We start from the raw sequence: 18,011 nt of genomic DNA, 5'->3' as shown, positions 1-18,011 counted from the left end.
ATATGGCCTATATAGTACGTCTTTTGGAATGTTTTTTTCGGTGCAGTTTGTGTTGTCATTAATTACAATAAAATGCGTTTCTCTAAATAGATGTTACTCACCAGTCTAAAATAGAAGAAGCGACATAAAAAGAAGCAAAACAAGATTATTCAATACAATGTTCATTTTTCTTTTAGCTCTCATTTGTTTGGAAGTAAGTGTGCAAGGGAAAAGCAGAAGGCAGAAACCCGACAGACCTTAAAGAGGGCACACAAGGTCTCTTGAGCATGCTTTGCATTCTGGGAAGTACGCCAAACAGCAAAAACAATATGTTTTTTGTTCATTGGTGATATGATCAGTTTAGTAAATGCTTGACAGGAATGAATTGTCACAAGTTTCTTCAAAATTATATGGACCAAGCTGTGTGAAGTAGTGAAAATGAGTTTCATTTAAATGGGCTGGTGAGGAATCTATTCATGGAGCACATTGTGGGATCAGTACTGTGTGTGTGCGCGTGTGTGTTTAACATCCTGGATGGGCGGGTTCACGCTGCGAGCACTGACAGCTTTTTCCTGTTGCTGGGTTACTGAGGCTCAACTCTTGTCCTGTGTAATAAGCTCCTTGAAGCAACAACAGCGTGGTGAAAGTTATTGGTCAGGACTTTATCAGCCTTATCCATGTGGGAATCAAATGAGACTGTAGAGATGTACAAAATGCAGAAATTAATTTTGCTTTCATTATGTCAGAGGGGAAGGAAACTGGTGCCAGGTCAGCTTTTCTTTGTAGTATGTAGCTGTAGTTTACACCTTTTCAGGAAACACATTTAAGTTTGGTGTATTAGTAAGGAGGTGGAAATTGTGAATCACTTTGTTCAGTTCAGTTCAAAGACTTACAGTCACGATGTCCTTCGCTCACTTTATTCCTAAGCTAAGCACACAGTCGCATCACAGTTCAGCTGAACTTCAGTATGTACAAATCTAAGTGAGCTTGTTCAATGACTGAGTTAGCAGATTAGTTTCTGTGGCATTCATGATCTTTCATTGTGCTTTCTACAAGGTACCGTACTGTGACTCACAGCTGAGCTCTCAGTCACCAATGACGAGCTCCACTGCTAAACGCTACTGATTCCATCAGTGACAATAGTTTTTCAGTGTAGTCAGTTAAGTTCAGTTCAGTTTAAAGATCATACATGTGCGGAACACCTCTAAACAGTTGGTAGACCACATGACTCTCCATACGTTCCCTCATACATTAAATCAGGGGGCCCCTTCGATCTGATAATGCCGTGCACCACTTGGTCATAGTTTCCAGTTTGAACTTAATCAATGATCTATGAGTAAATAGTAACAATAATATTGTAATGTGATAGTGTAATGGTACTAAGTTTATTTACTGAAGAACTTTTACTTGGATTCTGAATGCAGGACTCGTTCTTGTAGTGGAGTATGTTTAAATACACACACACAAGGTACTGGCCTGACCATCAGGAGCAATATGGGGTTCAGTGTCTTGCCCAAAGACACTTCAGCATAAACACTGTAGGAGATAGGGATCAAACCGCTAACCCTCTGCACATCTGAAGTCTCTAATTTTATCCACGGTTCCTACGCTTGCTTCCTCCCCCTGGGGTTGCACAGAGAGACACAAGTAAACCATGCAAGGAGAGAAGAAAGGAGGAAATAGGTTTTTAGAGAAACAAGACGTCCTTTCTTCTGACTTTAACTGTCTCCATAATAAACATTAATGAAGGAGAATAACAGATCATGAGAATAAAAACATTTCTAAGAAATAAATTTTTCTTGATTTTAATATTGCTAAAATTTGTTTTCTTTTGTCAACATACTGAAGCTCAACATCAGGAATCTTATGAAGCAGGCTGATTTGTATCAGAAAGAGGAAGTTGATGTAATCTAAAAGAAACAAGAATAAAAGACATGAAAGCCAAAAAAACAGAGGACAGATTTCTGTTTTTTCTTATTAGTGTTTTATTGTGGTTTACAGTACAAAGGCTCAGACAGGTGCTTTACAGAATCATCACTGCAGGTCTCAATCTGTAGCTTATATTTGCAGTAGAGTCATGCAAAAGGCCAAATACACAGCACGCAGCCAGGAGCAAGACTAGTGACACACACACACACACACACACATATATATACATAGATCCTCATCACACAATATTCATACTTTCACACATGGTGAAAATATCTGAGTCCTATCAATATGCAGACTAGTGGCTGACATTATTGCATTCAGTGGGACCCACAGTTTTATAGAACAAACAAGCAACAAAAGGAAAATCAGTGTTCAGGGTCAACATCAGGCAGGCTGCATACATACTTTTGGAATATACAGCAGACTGCTGTAGACAATATTACCTCTTCACCCACAAGTGCTCAGAGTACTGGCTGCATATGTCCAGTGTGTTCAGTGTCACGCTGGAGGCAACATGTGCGCTGTTCCTTCACACACAACTTGTTTTCAGACCACATTTCATTCTTGAAAACCAAACACATCACATTATAACAGCATCTCTGCAGCCATCAGTGGAAACACACAGGTCAGTGTTGTATTTACAGTGAAAGCCCAGAAGAGGTCCATAGAGGTGGCGAGGTGACGGTGCAAGGGGCTGAAGCTGCTGAAAGCACCATCACAGGAAAGCACTGGGGTTTGCTCGGGGATCCTTCTGGTTCCTGTAGCGATACGTGAGCCACACTCCCAGAATCTGATACAAGGACACAGACAGTCAGATACTGAGAGCACAGACAGCAGTAACATCTGATTATCCATGGTTTTCTTTTAGTCAGAAATCCTCTAAGAGATTCTGTCTAATCTAAATAGTCCTGTATTTATGACTTCAAGGTTCAGTTTGTAACTCGTCTAATGCTCCTTTTTGAGTATCTATTATCTGTGGAAAACCGTCCTAATTCTGCCCTACACGCTTTGAAGGACATTTCCTTTGAATGTGTAGGATGTTTCAGCAGATTCTGCATGTGTTTCTGTTGTAGTTCTGATGACTGAGTAAATGCAAATGTAAATGCTCTGTATTTGTATAGAATCAGAATCAGAATCAGAATCAGAAGGAGCTTTATTGCCAAGTAGTGTTTTACACATACGAGGAATTTGCTGTGGTGATAAGGTGCTACACGCAGACAAACATACAGTCAACATAAATAAATGTAGAAATATATAAATATGGAATGGAAGAGCACCATTGCAGATATATACATGTGCATTATTCTGGGTCTGTTCCGTGCAGAAGTAACGCAACGTAAGAGAATATTGTGTACATATAAATATATAAACTGATAACATAAAAATATACAAGATCAACAATAAACAAATATGTGCAACGTGCCAGGTCTGAGCCCGACATGAGATGAAACAGTATTTACATGTGCAGAGACATTTGTGTCATTTGCAAGGGGGGAGTGTCAGTAGGGGACCCGGGCCTTGTTAATGAGGCTAGCTGCAGACGGGAAGAAGCTGTTTTTGTGGCGAGAGGTTTTGGTCCTGATGGACGGCAGCCTCCTGCCAGAGGGGAGAGTCTGAAACAATTTGTGTCCGGGGTGGGAGGGGTCAGCTGCAATCTTTCCTGCTCGCCTCAGAGTCCTCGAGGAGTATAGGTCCAGAAGAGAAGGAAGATTGCAGCCAATCACCTTCTCTAGCGCCTTTCTAGTCTCAAAGCACTTTTACACAACATCACATTTACCCATTCACACACATTCATCCATTGAGCCTACGTGCTCAAACAGAAACTAACATTTACACACATCCAAACACATCCATGGAACACTATCAGGGGCAATTCGGGCACTTTTCAAAAACAAGTTACAAAGTGCTTTAACAAGTGTAAAGACAATAAAACCCAAAAGACAATAATACAAAAACAATACAAGATAAAAGCATGAAAACATTGAAAAGACTAAAATACACGTTTAAGATAAATATAAAATTAGTAAAATAGAATAAAATAAAAGGGGTAAAATAAAGTCAAATAAGATCGGGAAAGGCTCTCCTATAAAAGTATGTTTTAAGAAGGGACTTAAAAGAGTTCACTGACTCAGCTGACCTGATTTCCTCGGGCAGGCTGTTCCAGAGCCTCAGGGCCCTGACAGCAAACGCTCTGTCCCCTTTAGTTTTCAGTCGAGACTCTGGAACAGACAGCAGACCTCTGCCCGAGGATCTCAAGGTACGTGCTGGTGTGTATGGGACTAAAAGGTCAGAAATATAACAAGGCGAGAGGCCATGAAGAGCTTTAAAAGTGATCAATAGAATTTTAAAGTCAATTCTAAAACATACTGGGAGCCAGTGTAATGAAGCTAAAATAGGAGTAATGTGATCATATTTCTTTGTTCTGGTTAAAAGCCTGGCAGCTGAGTTCTGGACAGTCTGGAGTCGATCAATAGATTTTTGGGTTAAACAGGTGAAAAGGCTGTTGCAATAATCCAGGCGTGATGAGATGAAGGCGTGTAAAATGGTCTCGGTGTCCTTAAAAGTTAACATAGATCGAATTTTATATTTCTAAGTTGATAAAAACATGATTGAACAAGCTTTGTGGTGTGCTGCTCGAAATTTAAATTACTATCAAACCAAACATCAAGGTTCTTTGCCACAGGCTTAATGTGATTTACTAGGAAACCAGCATATGGCAGTATTTGTTTTACCATCTGCTGGGACCCAATGACCAGGATTTCTGTTTTGTCTGAGTTCAGCTGGAGGAAATTATTTGACATCCATTTTTTAACTTCACAAAGGCAGTCGGTAAGTGAACTCAGCATTCCAGGGTCTGTGGATCTGACGGGCAAGTATATTTGTGTGTCATCAGCATAAATATGAAGGAAGAAATACCATGTTTATGGATAATATGTCCAAGGGGAAGCAGATACAAGGAAAACAAAATGGGTCCTAAGACCGACCCCTGAGGCACACCATATTTAACTGGACAGAACGAAGAGACATAGTTGTTTACAGACACGCAAAACTTCCTATTTGACCGGTAGGATGAAAACCATCCTAGGGCAGTACCAGAGATCCCCACCCAGTGCCTCAGTGTGTCTAACATGATGTTGTGATCAATGGTGTCAAAAGCAGCACTAAGGTCCAGGAGTACCAGGACTGAGCACATGCCTTCATCAGCAGACATTAAAAGGTCATTGGTGACTTTAAGCAGGGCAGTCTCAGTGCTGTGGTACTTCCTAAAACCAGACTGAAACTTTTCAAATAATTTGTTATTTTCCAGTACAATGAGCAGCTGTTTGGACACAATTCTTTCTAGAATCTTTGCAATAAAAGGCAGTTTTGAAATTGGTCAAAAATTATGTGGTAGGGAGGGATCTAAACCAGGTTTCTTTAAAAGTGGGTTCACGCAAGCCGTTTTAAAATAATCAGGGACACAACCAGTAGATAGGGAGCTGTTGAAAACAGAGATCAAATGGGGCCCAACAGAATCCATTACTTTCAGTAAAAACTTTGTAGGTATTACATCAAGTGGGCTGGAGGACACTCTCATTTGTGATACTGTTAAAAGCTCGATGTGATAAAACTGGTTAAAACTCTCTTGTTGCTGGTGAGGAACCTCTGAGTAAGAGGCCGCGGGGGTAATAGAGGCTCTGATTGACACCACCTTATTGGTAAAATAAGATAAAAACAGTTCACAGTCATCATTACTTCCAGCTGAGGCACAAGGAGGAGTTGGGTTTACCAGCTGATCCACAGTCTTAAACAGATACCTGGGATTGTGTTTATGTGTAGTAATGAGTTATGAGAAAATTGTGTGTTCTCGCATCCTTAACCATGTTATTGTAGTTAATTAATAAATCCTTCAGACTGAGGTAATGGATTTTTTCCATCTGCGCTCTGCTTTCCTGCATTCCCTTTTTAGGCTGTGAATGCTGTCATTTATTCAGGGTTGCTTACTAGCTTTAGACGTAGGCCTAACCTTTAGAGGAGCAGTAATATTTAGTGACAACAAGCAGATATGATTGAAGTGATCGACCAGATTGTTGGTGTTGGAATCAGACAGGTGTTGGCTTTGGCTCTGAAAGAATGCGCAAAACTTTGAAACACCTTGTTCATTAAAGAAGCGAGAACACACGGAGCTTAGTGAGGCGGCATGAGTAACAGGCGAATCGCAGCTAAAAACAATACATCTGTGGTCAGATATGGTCATGTCCACTAATTCCACAGAGGAAATGCTGACACCCAGGGTAAAAACCAAGTCCAGTGTATGACCACGGTTATGGGTTTGCCCTTTGACATGTTGTTTGAAGTTAAAAGAAGTGGCCATATTTAAAAAGTCAGTTGCATTAACATTGGTGGGGTCATCAACATCAATATTAAAATCGCAAAAAAGAACAATTCTGTCATAATTTAAAACCAGAGTAAATAGAAATTCAGGAAGTTCTGATAAAAATCCTACATAAATCCTCCTTTTGGGGTGATAGCAGCACCAGGTCATCAGCATATAACAGAGACTTGACTACTCCATTTTGGAGCTGGAGTCCTGGCGCTGTACATTGGTCCAACTGTACTGCTAACTGGTTTATGGAGATGTTAAGTGGGACTCAAATTACAGCCTTGGCGAACGCCTCTCCACTGGGTAAAAAATTGGTGTGTTTGTCACTGATTTTAATGCTGCACTTGCTGCTATAGGCCTAGACTACCAGGGGACTTCCCATGATGCACTGAGCTCCTCTCTCCTCTACTTTCTCTCCCTCTGTATGCAACCTCATCCCATTATTGCATGTTACTAACACAACTTCTCCCCTTTCTGGTAGTCTTGTGCTTTCTCGTCTCTCTCCTCTCTCCTCCTATCACTTCCTGCAGGTGTTTCTGGCTCTGGAGCTGTGGAGTCTGGATCTGTGGTTGCCTCTGCGACAGCAACTATTGTTACTAGTCCTATTATTATTATTATTATTATTATTATTGTTATTATAATCATTAACATTACGACTGTTACCATTAACACTACTATAAATATCGGTACCATTTAGTCATTTAGTCTATAGCAACATCACCCTTACTGTCTGTACCTCTGTGTGTATATTGTTTAGGCTGCCTCCCTCCCCTCTCTCTCTCCTTCCATCCCCCTCCCTCTTTCTCTCTGTTCCTCTCTCTCTCTCTCTCACTCTCTCCTTCACCCCCTACCGGTGGAGGCAGATGGCTGCCCACCCTGAGCCATGGTTCTGCTCGAGGTTTCTGCCTCTTAAAAGGAAGTTGCCTCTGTCGCCTAGTGCTTGCTCTTGGTGGGAACTGTTGGACTTCTGTAAATATCATCACAGAGTACAGTCTAGACCTGCTCTTTTATGAAAAGCGCTCAGAGATAACTGTTGTTGTGATTTAGAGCTATATAAATAAAACTGAATTGAATTGAACTTGTTTTCCGTGTTCATGGATTTGATCGATCGTATACCTTTCCTCCTATACCACTTTGGAGGATTCTACAATAGAGTCCATCTGGCCAAATAGAATCAAATGCCTTTTTAAAGTCAACAAAACAGGCAACTATTTTTCCATTTTTTGTTTGATGTACACGTTTGGGTGAAAACTGTGGTAGGCAGTGCGATGCTTTGGAAGGAAGCTGATTTGGTTTTTACTCAAGATGCTGGGTTCATTTAGGAAGTTTAATATTCTGATGTTAAAATGCAACAGAATAACCTCCCCAGCTTACTGCTCACACAGATCCTTCTGTATAAGTGTCAGGAAAAAAGCCAGATATTAAAACAGTGTTAAATAATTTGTGCTCTACCATCTGCAGTTCAGGAGTGCTGTTTTTAATAATTTCATTTGAAATGTTGTCAGCACCACATGCAGATTTTATTTTCAAGATTAATTCTTCACTTGAGATTGGAAAATCGAGTGAGTTTTGGTTTTCTTTAATAGTGGTTTCCAATATGGTGGGTTTTTCTCTGATCAGCTTGTGATTTTAATTTGTTTGGATGGGGGCTGCATGTGGTTTGCTTGTGCTTAATATGTTCCACATGTACCAGAATTGATTTTCGTCAATGGAGTTTCCAAAATCTTTGTTTTGTAAGTGTAGTTTTGTTTTTTACTTCTGAAAGTGTTTTTGTATTGTTTGAGGGTTTCACAATATCTCATATGCAAACCTGGGTCCTCAGGTTGACCATGTTTCAGATTGGACATCGTTCTGAGTTCCTTTCGATGGTTTTGCACTCAAGGTCAAACCATTTCTCATTTTGTTTCTGTTTCTTTGGTTTTCTATTATTATTATTATTATCATTTTTAGGTCAGCCTCAAAAGCTGCATAAAGGATGAGGTTCACATCTCTCACAGCCTTATCCACACCTTCTTTATTGGTGTCGTCTTGGTTTTGGATAAAGGTTGTTATTTTATTGACCAGTTTTGTTGAATTTAGAGCTTTCAAAATTTGTCATCAATATTTGGGGCCCATCTGTACACCTCACTGAGTTTGTACAGCTTAGAGGGCTCTGTTGGTTTGTTCTTCTAGGGTTTTCAGGAATTTTCAGAAACACATTTATTTGGTTGTGGTCTGAGAGTGGGGTTTGCTGCCTGACAGTGACTGCTTTGAAAGCGGAGGAGTCAGTCTCCACTGTGAGATGTACAACGGGGTCTGGCCAAACATGTGATTATTACCTTGTGGGTCTTCAATATCGTGTTCAGTACCGGTTCTTTCATTTAGGTCTCCATGTAGTAACACATTTCCCTGGGCTTGAAAGTGGGTGATTTCTGTGAGGAGAATGCTAAATATTTCCTCATAATAGTATGGAGATTCTACAGGTGGAATATAAATTGCACAAAGATAAATGTCTTTTTCCATGCTGATACTTGAATTTAGTTTTAGCCAGATGTGTGACTTCCCTTGTTTGACTGTGGAGGCGTCCCCTTTGACCCACACCATGATTCCCCCGTTTCTACTCCGGCCAACAGTTTTCACTGTCAATGTAGGCACTAAAATTGGGTTGTATCCTGAGAGACAGTGAGAAATCTTGTACAAGTAATACCATGTTTTTCTCCCTCTCTCTCTCTCTTGCTGTACTTCTACCACCACCACCACCAACAACAACATCTACATTTACTGTGGCTGCCATACCTGTCACCACTCTTCTTACTATTATTACTGCAATTACAGCTACTACTATTACTAATACTTTTACAAATAATGTGACTACCAATACTACTAATGCTAATACTTGTGCATAGCATCTGACCATCCTCAGCAGTGTTGTGGTTGTGATGGCTCACCTCAGTGAAGCTGAAAAAGAGGCCGATCCCTCCTACAAAGCGGAGAGCCTCGCCAGCATTTTCCTGGATCTTCTCTGCACAGGGCAAACACGAGTGGTTGGGGAAACACGCCTGCAGGAGAACAACAGACACAACAGAAAAATCATGCAAATGCTTCTGACAGCAGGGTTAGAGGCTTTTATGATTTAAAAATGAATTATTCTCCAAATGATTCAATCCCAACAACTGACAATCCATCGGTTTATTTTAACATACTTAAATGTAATGGGGGGCAGGAAACATTTTGTGATGCAAACTCACAGCTTCACAGGTGAGGTTGGGGTCCACCTGTTTGAAGCCACAGCAGTTGAGGCTTTTCTCCACATCCCTCTGAGTGCTCTGAGAGTTATTCCAACCCACTTCCAGCAGGTGGTCCTGCAGCACACAGACCAGAGCAACATGAAGCATTACTGAATCAGTTACTGCATTTTGAGGTGTTTATTTCACAATGTCTTACTGTAAGTGTTTAAATAACAATAACACTGTTTTCTTGCCAAAACGTTAGGGAAAAAGCAGAATCTGAGTTGTGTCGGTCATGCAGCCCTGTGCAAAGTGTTCAATTGCTATTTTCAACCGTTGACTTTCAACTATAAAACCTAAATGTACCTTCCAGTAGCAGAGGGGGTCAGTATCAAGTTTATGTCTATTTGTCATTCCATCTGTACAAAATAGATTGAGAGGACAAAACATTTGCAAAGTGTATGGATGCATTAAAACCTGAGCCCAATCAAAGCTGTAACAGTCCTTACTGAGCAACACATTTTTGGTCTTACTTTTAGAACTTTTTTAACTGAAATGACTCCTATCTGTGCTGATACCTATAGGGCTCATATTTCTGAGGAAGCACTTGCACATCATTTCACATTACTGGTCCATGGTTTGCGATTCTAGCTCATTCCAGCTCACGGCAGTTTGAGCTGTGGCATAAGACAAATAATAACAATAATTTTAATAATGAACCTGCACAAACCCAACAGGATTCTACCCCTTAGGGATTTAAACCCAAATAAATCAAACTTTTGATTGCTCTTGCAGCAGCTGCACACGACTTGAGGGTCTTTTATTTGTTCTCCTGTATATATTAGAAAGAGTACGGTTGTATTTGAAAGGTGAATTGTTCAGTGGAAGAAAAGATTCCATTTTCTTAATGGTATGGTGCTGCACATCCCACAGAGGGTTTGAAACATCGTCACGGTGGATCGTATACCGCGGTGACTCCTATGTTCACGTAGGAACTTAACTTTCAGTGAGATGAGTGAGGCCTTTCTGCTGTTTCTGCTAATCCCAGATGTGACTGCAGAGCGCTCTCTCAGCTCTGAGAATGAACGAGCAGAGAAGTTTAACCTAGAGCAGACTGAGGAGGACTTCGCAATGACAAACTCACTGTGACGGTGGTAACTCTCTCCAGAAGACAACGTCAATGTTGCTAGGCAACGTGTGCAGCTCTCTTTTTGCTGTATATGTGTGTTTGTGGAGTCATTCTTGTTTATACATTTCTGTGTTGGTTGCTTTGGTGATGCTGCTGTCAAAGTGGCAGGCTATTTGTTTCTGTAGACTATAATGCTTGTTGCACCTGTTGCAGAGTTTAAACCTCTTTTTACTTATTGTTGGTCATTTCTGAGTTGTGTCCTCTTCTCTGGTGAATTCCAGAGATGCTACACTGAGGAAGGCTGCTGTATAATTGATAATCAGTTGTATCCACAGGCTGCAAAGTGCTGTCTATAGAAAAATTTAATATTGTTTACTCAGAGCACATTTTACAGTACATTTTTACCCAAGTAATTTAATTTTATCTTTAACTGAATTAAATCTTAAATGTAACGCTACTTTTACTAAAGTAAAGTATTCTAGTATACTTTACAACCCTATACAGTAGGTTTGATGTCATTATTTGCTTATCATCAGTGGCATCAGAAAGGTGTTTTATCCTGGTTGCAAAAGCATCAGAGTTTAAACAGTGCTCACTAATCACTTCCACTTCATTACTGATACCACAAACACAAACACAAGCCACTTCCTGAGAAGGGAAGATGAGCTGTGCTGAATTAGTGGTGATGGCTGATGTTCCCTGAGGATGCTGAGGTTTTTGTTGAACTATTCACATTCATTTCTTCATTCAAATGGTGACTCATCACTGTTCCTCTGAGACAGGAATCAAAAGGAGAGGGAAAATGTTCCCTTGGCTGCTCGTACTGCATTAAATATCTTAAATAAATAAAATATCTAACTATAGTCTGGGATGTTTAATATTTACAGGATTTGGTGGCTGAGGACCACCTAAACTGAATTATTTGGCAAATACGATGTGGTCACATGACACTCTCTGAATTCTTTGAAGTTGAGGTGGGTTGTTTAAATGCTCCAATAAACAACAATAAACTTCTACAAAGAACACACTGGTTATTTAAATTAAGGCAAATAAATGACACATTTTAGACTTTAGAATGGAATGAAGCTGCTCAAGTTCACCCTGATTTATTTTTCTGTGGGAGGCAAGTAAATTGCCTCCTCAAAGCACTGTGGGATAGCAGGTGATGATGGACTGACACAAAACAGGGAGTAGACAAAAGGTTGAAAATGTACAATTCTGTATAAAAAGAGGGCGTAATTCTTCTATAAGCTTTGTAGTTATTTACAAAACAGCTGATAAATAAAAATAGATGTGTCATTAAGTTTATTCTCCAACTGTGGAGAAATATAATAAATTATTTTTCTTTCATTTTCTGGGGTTTCTTTTGTATGCCCCACACTTCCAAAATTTCAGATACATACGAAAATGTTTTACTATGCTCAAAGTCCCGTAAACCATTGCAGAAACTTGTGAGTCTCTCATTTACACAATGTTCGTTAACAGGCAAGCTTCTTGTTAGCTTGCAAGTGTTGCTACGTCTCCAGTGACAACAAGATTCCCTGCAAATGTGTGTTAATAATAAACATAAAGCAAGAGGTGGCACGGCTGCAAATGAAGTCAAAGAATGGTGACAAATTTGCCCTGGGTGGCACAAATTGAGATGAAAAGGTTGAAAATGTTTCAACCTGAGTAAGAAATGAACACCTATCCTGAGGCACGACTCTGAGACCACTCAGAGGCTGAGGCCGAGCTGTCAGCACACACAAACATACACGGTTGGTGTGAAGGTATGTCACGCCGTGTTGCATGTTGGGATTGGGGCATCACCTTGTGAGGTACGCGCTCTATGAGACTGGTTGCTATGGTGATTACCTAATTACCTTTTCTCATTTGTTTGGCCAAAAAGTTGCTTAGATCAGTAAAATCTGAAAGAAGGAAATGGTAAATGGCTTGTACCGCCTCTCTAGTCTTCTGAGCACTCAAAGTGCTTTACACTATAATAATAATAATAATAATAATAATAACAGCTTTATTTGTATAGCTCTTTCAATACAGGTAACAATGTGCTTTACAGCATTAAGGTAAAAGTCAAATAAAAATCTGTATGACACACAGTGATGTGCAACGCAGGATATATGTGAAATTTTAAACCAGTCAAGATAAAGGAGAAGTTAATTACCCGTCACACAGTGGTTTATAATCAATAAATACGACATAAACAAGTCGTTGTACAAATAATGGAGAAATAATTTACGCATCACACAATGAAAGTGTTTTTGTAAGTAAGATGAAACCAGGAACAGATTCTGAGCCTGATCCTCTCTGGTAGACAGTCCCAGAGTGTGGGGGCCCTGACAGCAAAGGCCCTTTCTCCTTTGGTTTTTAGCCCAGACCGAATCGCTAGCAAGGCCCTACCAGCGGGAATACACGTCACATTCACACACTGACGGCAGAGGTGCCAACTGCTTATCAGAAACAAATAGTACTTCATACACACTCACACACTTATGGCACAGTCTTCAGGAGCAATTTGGGGTTCAGCATATTGCCCAAGGACAAACTAATAACCATGTAGATCCATATGACTTGGCAGACCAAGACAGGATTACAGACCCAGATGCACTACTGCCATTCACATACCTGGGCACTGTCATTACGTCGTTTTGGGACGAACTTTGTGTGAATTCAAAAGTTATAAATCACGAGAAGCTGATGAACAGTTTGCAGTGGCTGGGTGCGACACCTGCTCATTCACAAGCCCAAGCACAGTCCTACTGGCAAAGGTAAGATGGTACTCCTCTTTTTGGCCCAATTATTAAACCAAAGAAAAACATCCAGCTATGTCATTTTATTTAGTCACAGGCAGCTGCCACACCACCAGACTGCAGAGCAGCTTTTTCCCCAAACTATCAGACTCTTGTACTCTAATTCATCCTCAGCCCTGCTATTATTATTATTATTATATATATATTATATATTATATATATATTATAGTTTATTTCTGTTTACCATTTTTATAATTTCTTCTATATTGTGTATGTAATGTATATTGTCTGCTATGTAGCAGAAGGGAGTTCCAAACTCAGATTCACTTAACAATCTGCTAAACTGTGACGAAATCAATCTAGCTACCTAACTAATGTTTGCAGCTGAAAGTATTAAATAATGTGAGGTGAACATTCACTTCAGTCTAAACCCACCTTTACAGCTGCATTACAGTGTGGTCTGTTAAAGCTACTGCAGATATAGACATTTGTATTTCTTTTTCCTGGTACAAAACAGATCTAGTTCTAGTTTGCCATTTATCATTACACATACATAAACACACATTATCAAACAAGATAATAGACCCAGGATGACTGCCAGTCCTTGTTTTTAACAGTGGTAAAGGTAAAGGATGGATTATGCAACTGAAAGCTGCTTTAATGGAGAAAGTGAAGCTTGTCCTCTTACCTGTTGCTCTCTGTTGATGGCCAAACAGGCGCTGGAAACAGAGAACTGCACAACAAACACCATGAACAGGACGATCATGTACTGAGCTTCACTGTCAAAGAACAACAAATACACACATCGTACAGAGTAATCCTGCTTACAGCCAGTGTTACTAAACCACTGCGTATAAAGTTGACACTGTGCATTAGCAGAATCAAAGAGCTGTATGCACCAGAGACAGTGCATACAGCTCTTTGACTTACAACTGCAGTATGAAATACGATGCTGCTCTGGATCGTATTGCACATGCATACATGAATGAAAAACAGACTTTCAAAAACATGAAGGTGAAGAGAGCAGTGGAGCTGTGGGTCACAAACATGACGTGCAAATTCATTCCCAAGTCCATCCATAATGCATAAGCAGTGTAAAGTGTTCATCTAAATATTCTACACTGAAAATCCTTTTCAGAATTTTAGTGTTTCTAACATTCTCCAAGTACTTAAATATTTTGATTCATATTTCACAACATCAAGCAGCAGCCACTATCAGAACATAATTCTGGGTTCAATAGTTAAAAATTGATTTTATTTCTATAGCACCAAATTATGAAGAAGTTATCTTATTGCACTTTTCACATAGTGTAAGTCTAGATCATACTCGTGGCAATATTGGTTGGATTAAGTTATCTTGGATTACAGAACAATTAAAGCAGAGAATTGAAACCATGATCAATACTCATGAATAAGCCTGCACTTTAACAGGTTTGGGCTTAAGAAACAGTCCATTCTTTCAGAAAGTGAGATGAAATGATCAGTATAATTTGCGTGTGTGTAATAAGTACAGAGTTGTAATCAGGATGTAGTTAGCCTAGCTTAGCTTTTTATCATTAGTCCTAGTGTTCCTGTGTGGATATTGTGTTGTGGGCTTATCCCTCTCCATCTCCCTCTGAGTTTTTCTTTGACTGTGTCGCCTAGTAACTGTTGCGTCTCTGTAAATAATATACAAAGAGTACAGTCTAGACCTGCTCTATATGAAAAGTGCAATGAGATGACTTTTGCTATGAATTAGTGCTATATAAATAAATCCACGAAAGTGTTACTTTAAGGGTTTTGTTGACCATAACTCCAGACGCATTTAAAGTCAACTTTGACAAACTGAACACTTGTGTTAAATTGTCAACAATCAAATCAAGCTAACTTATTTATCCAGAGAACAAAGTCCTGCCACACTCCAATCACTGATTTCACAGCAGGTGTTTTGTCATTTACAGCTGAAGTAAAACACCTGCTGGGACATTTAGTTTGTAACCAAAAAGGAACCTGCTTGTAAGCGTTAACCCATAGAAATCAAAACAGCAGAGTGATTACATGATAAATTCCTTTTTAAAATACTGATCCAGGTCAACCACATCACATTTTCCGGCTGGTAATCATGTCAAAATGAGTTGTTAAACGCATAACAGCCATAGAATGTCTAGTGGGAAGGATACGAAGAAGAGCAGGACCTGGTGATGCTTCATGGCCCCCATGAGGCCGGCCAGGGCCACAAAGAAGAGAAAGACGCCCACACCGATGATGCCTCCCACTACCTGGAAACTGGAGACCAGACCGAACCACTTCCCCCACGCTGCGATGCCGATCATCAGCAGGCTCACCATCTGCAGGACAGACACACAGACTGAGTCTCTGTGCTACAAGTTTGATTCCATTTTTTTGATCCTGTATTAGATAGTGACAGAGGCAGGAGGCCTTACATATTGTGGGATGTATGTAATCCTTGCAATCATTTTAAGATGTAAATATCAAATAAAAATATTAGCTGCAGGCAGCCTCAATTTAAAAAGAGAGGATAAAACCCTATCATTAAGACTAACAGCTGGATCAGCTTATTCTCCTATGTGAACTCTATATTATATAATATTACGATGTATTATAACACTGTGTGTGGACATTGACCAGCTAGTCAGAGTGAGTCAGGATCATGCAGCCAAGGCGCCTTCACCTGGAGCAGTGACACACAGCCAGCTGTTAAGTGCAAAACATAGTATTTATATTCTGGACAACAGATCTGTGTCCTTCAAAATCCCTCCAACCTATCCAATGTGCCAACATTAAATATCATTTATAGTGGAAGTAGCAGCCAGATCCTTTTCTAAATAAAACTAACAACACTACAAATGTAAGATTAAAGTGCAGAAGCAAAATATGCTTGAATATAAAGGGAAAAGTGCTCATTGATCATGTGGTTGTGAACCTGAAGCACTTCACTGGCTGAATTTTGAAAGCTGGAGGCCAAACATTGTACGAGAGCCTGCAACATCGATGTGGGGACTGGGGGACTTAACTGTACTGTAATGTTGTTGTTTGGCACCTGAATATTTATATTACAATTATCATTTTCAAAGACAGCTCGGCTCCTGGCTGATTTGCTGTTTGGTAGGTTTTGTAGAATTTACATGCAAAAATAGTCACCATGATGCATAAAATGAAGCAGCCTATCTAATAAATATTCCAGGGAGAGGACCCCAAAGCCCCCCAAAATAATACTGGGCCCTGCTGTGTAAAGTATGGCTACTATTAAGAAAAAACCTAGATCTGCCCTGATTGAAGCAGCAGAGGCCAAGATATCAAAATAGTCTGTTGAAACAATATTAATTTGTAGTAATGATGATGACATCATTCTGACATCATCAGTTAATTTCTCAGATTGGACAAATCTCCTCCAGAGAACAGCTGTGTAGGGCCACTATGCAATAAAACCGTGTTGGAACCCGTAGGGGTCACACACACACACACACACACACACACACACACACACAGCTATCGTCCAGGTTGAGAAACGGGCGGTGATAAGCGCTATCAGAGCTGCAGGCAAAGCTCACACAGGACGGCCTCTGTACTGCCAGGACATGCAGCGGAGGGAAATAACAGTTAGACCTTTAAAAGCGGTTTCCTCCTTCTGTTTAAAATGTGTTATCTGATGGACAGAGTGAGCATCTGATCCTGCTAGGCTACACAGTGAATAATTGATTAGGTGGTGTCTGACCTCATCAGCTTGCTGTTCACCGCAGGACGTTTCTTACACTGAAGTTAACGTTACACGATCACATGATGGACAAACCCTGCGTCTACTGATAAAACCGGCAGCATAATAATCCATATGGTACATTCTGCTGTGGATACTCACAACATAGAGGATGTTGAGCGCGCACAGGGAGTGTTTGGAGCAGGTGAATCCAGCGCAGCCCATCTTGATCAATAAATAAACACAATAAACCCGTAATAGAAGTGTTTAAATATTTCGGCTCCAGAAAGAAAATCCAGACAAACAAAACCACGCTGAGGCAATAATTCCGCTTCCCAGCTGGAATAGGCTCAGCTGCGGTTCTAACCTGGACAGGACGGAGCTGGATGCGTCAGCGCCAAACAATAAAACAGGAGGATAGAGGAAGTTACAGACCAACCCTTCAAAATAAAAGCATGCATTGCAATTTTTTAATCATTTCCCAATATTTTCTGGAAATAACTATTTAAGGTGGTTAACACAACTAAATAAAATATGTCCAGTGGAACATACCGATGTATGTTTTTAAGAAAGGAATGGTTTCTCATTCACATCAAGTGCATTGCTGGTCCCAAGCCTGGATAAATGGGGAGTGTTGCATCAGGAGGGGCATCTGGCATAATCAAGTAAGAACATAATCTCCATGCTGGGTTGGGTGGGCTGGTTGGATGTTTCATTCCATGCTGCGGATACTCGATGAGATGGTGATATTCTGTTATTATTAAGTTCAGTTGATGGTAATGTCCTTTTTAAATGGGCTGTACAGAAATAGTTATCATGCTGGTTGCATGCTATTCCTGTCCAAGGTCACACCACCTTTAGTATAAAACCATGCAAATCTCAGTGACTGTCAACTGAAACAATAATAATTCTATATAGCTGGTTTGTTCATCTTTCACAGATTCTGAGCCAGTCTGCGCTG

General features: G+C 40.1%; 1 protein-coding gene across 1 annotated transcript; it reads right to left on the bottom strand.

Annotated features, from left to right (window-relative positions):
* Window positions 1–1,943: 1,943 nt before the first annotated feature.
* Window positions 1,944–17,440, bottom strand: tspan13b (tetraspanin 13b). Its single transcript, XM_038725430.1, has 6 exons — window positions 17,213–17,440; window positions 15,516–15,683; window positions 14,045–14,125; window positions 9,502–9,615; window positions 9,202–9,312; window positions 1,944–2,701 (listed from the first exon to the last, which is right to left on the bottom strand). Exons 1-6 carry the CDS (start codon window positions 17,273–17,275, stop codon window positions 2,627–2,629), a joined length of 612 nt encoding a protein of 203 aa, XP_038581358.1. The 5' UTR covers window positions 17,276–17,440; the 3' UTR covers window positions 1,944–2,626.
* Between the last annotated feature and the right edge of the window lie 571 nt (window positions 17,441–18,011).

Source organism: Micropterus salmoides, unplaced genomic scaffold, assembly GCF_014851395.1.
Source record: "Micropterus salmoides isolate LMB-PRFRI ecotype aquatic unplaced genomic scaffold, ASM1485139v1 Ms_hic_scaffold_17, whole genome shotgun sequence".
NCBI lineage: Eukaryota > Metazoa > Chordata > Actinopteri > Centrarchiformes > Centrarchidae > Micropterus > Micropterus salmoides.
The sequence above is the reverse complement of the archived record's forward strand: the minus strand, read 5'-3'. Positions and strand labels throughout refer to the sequence as shown.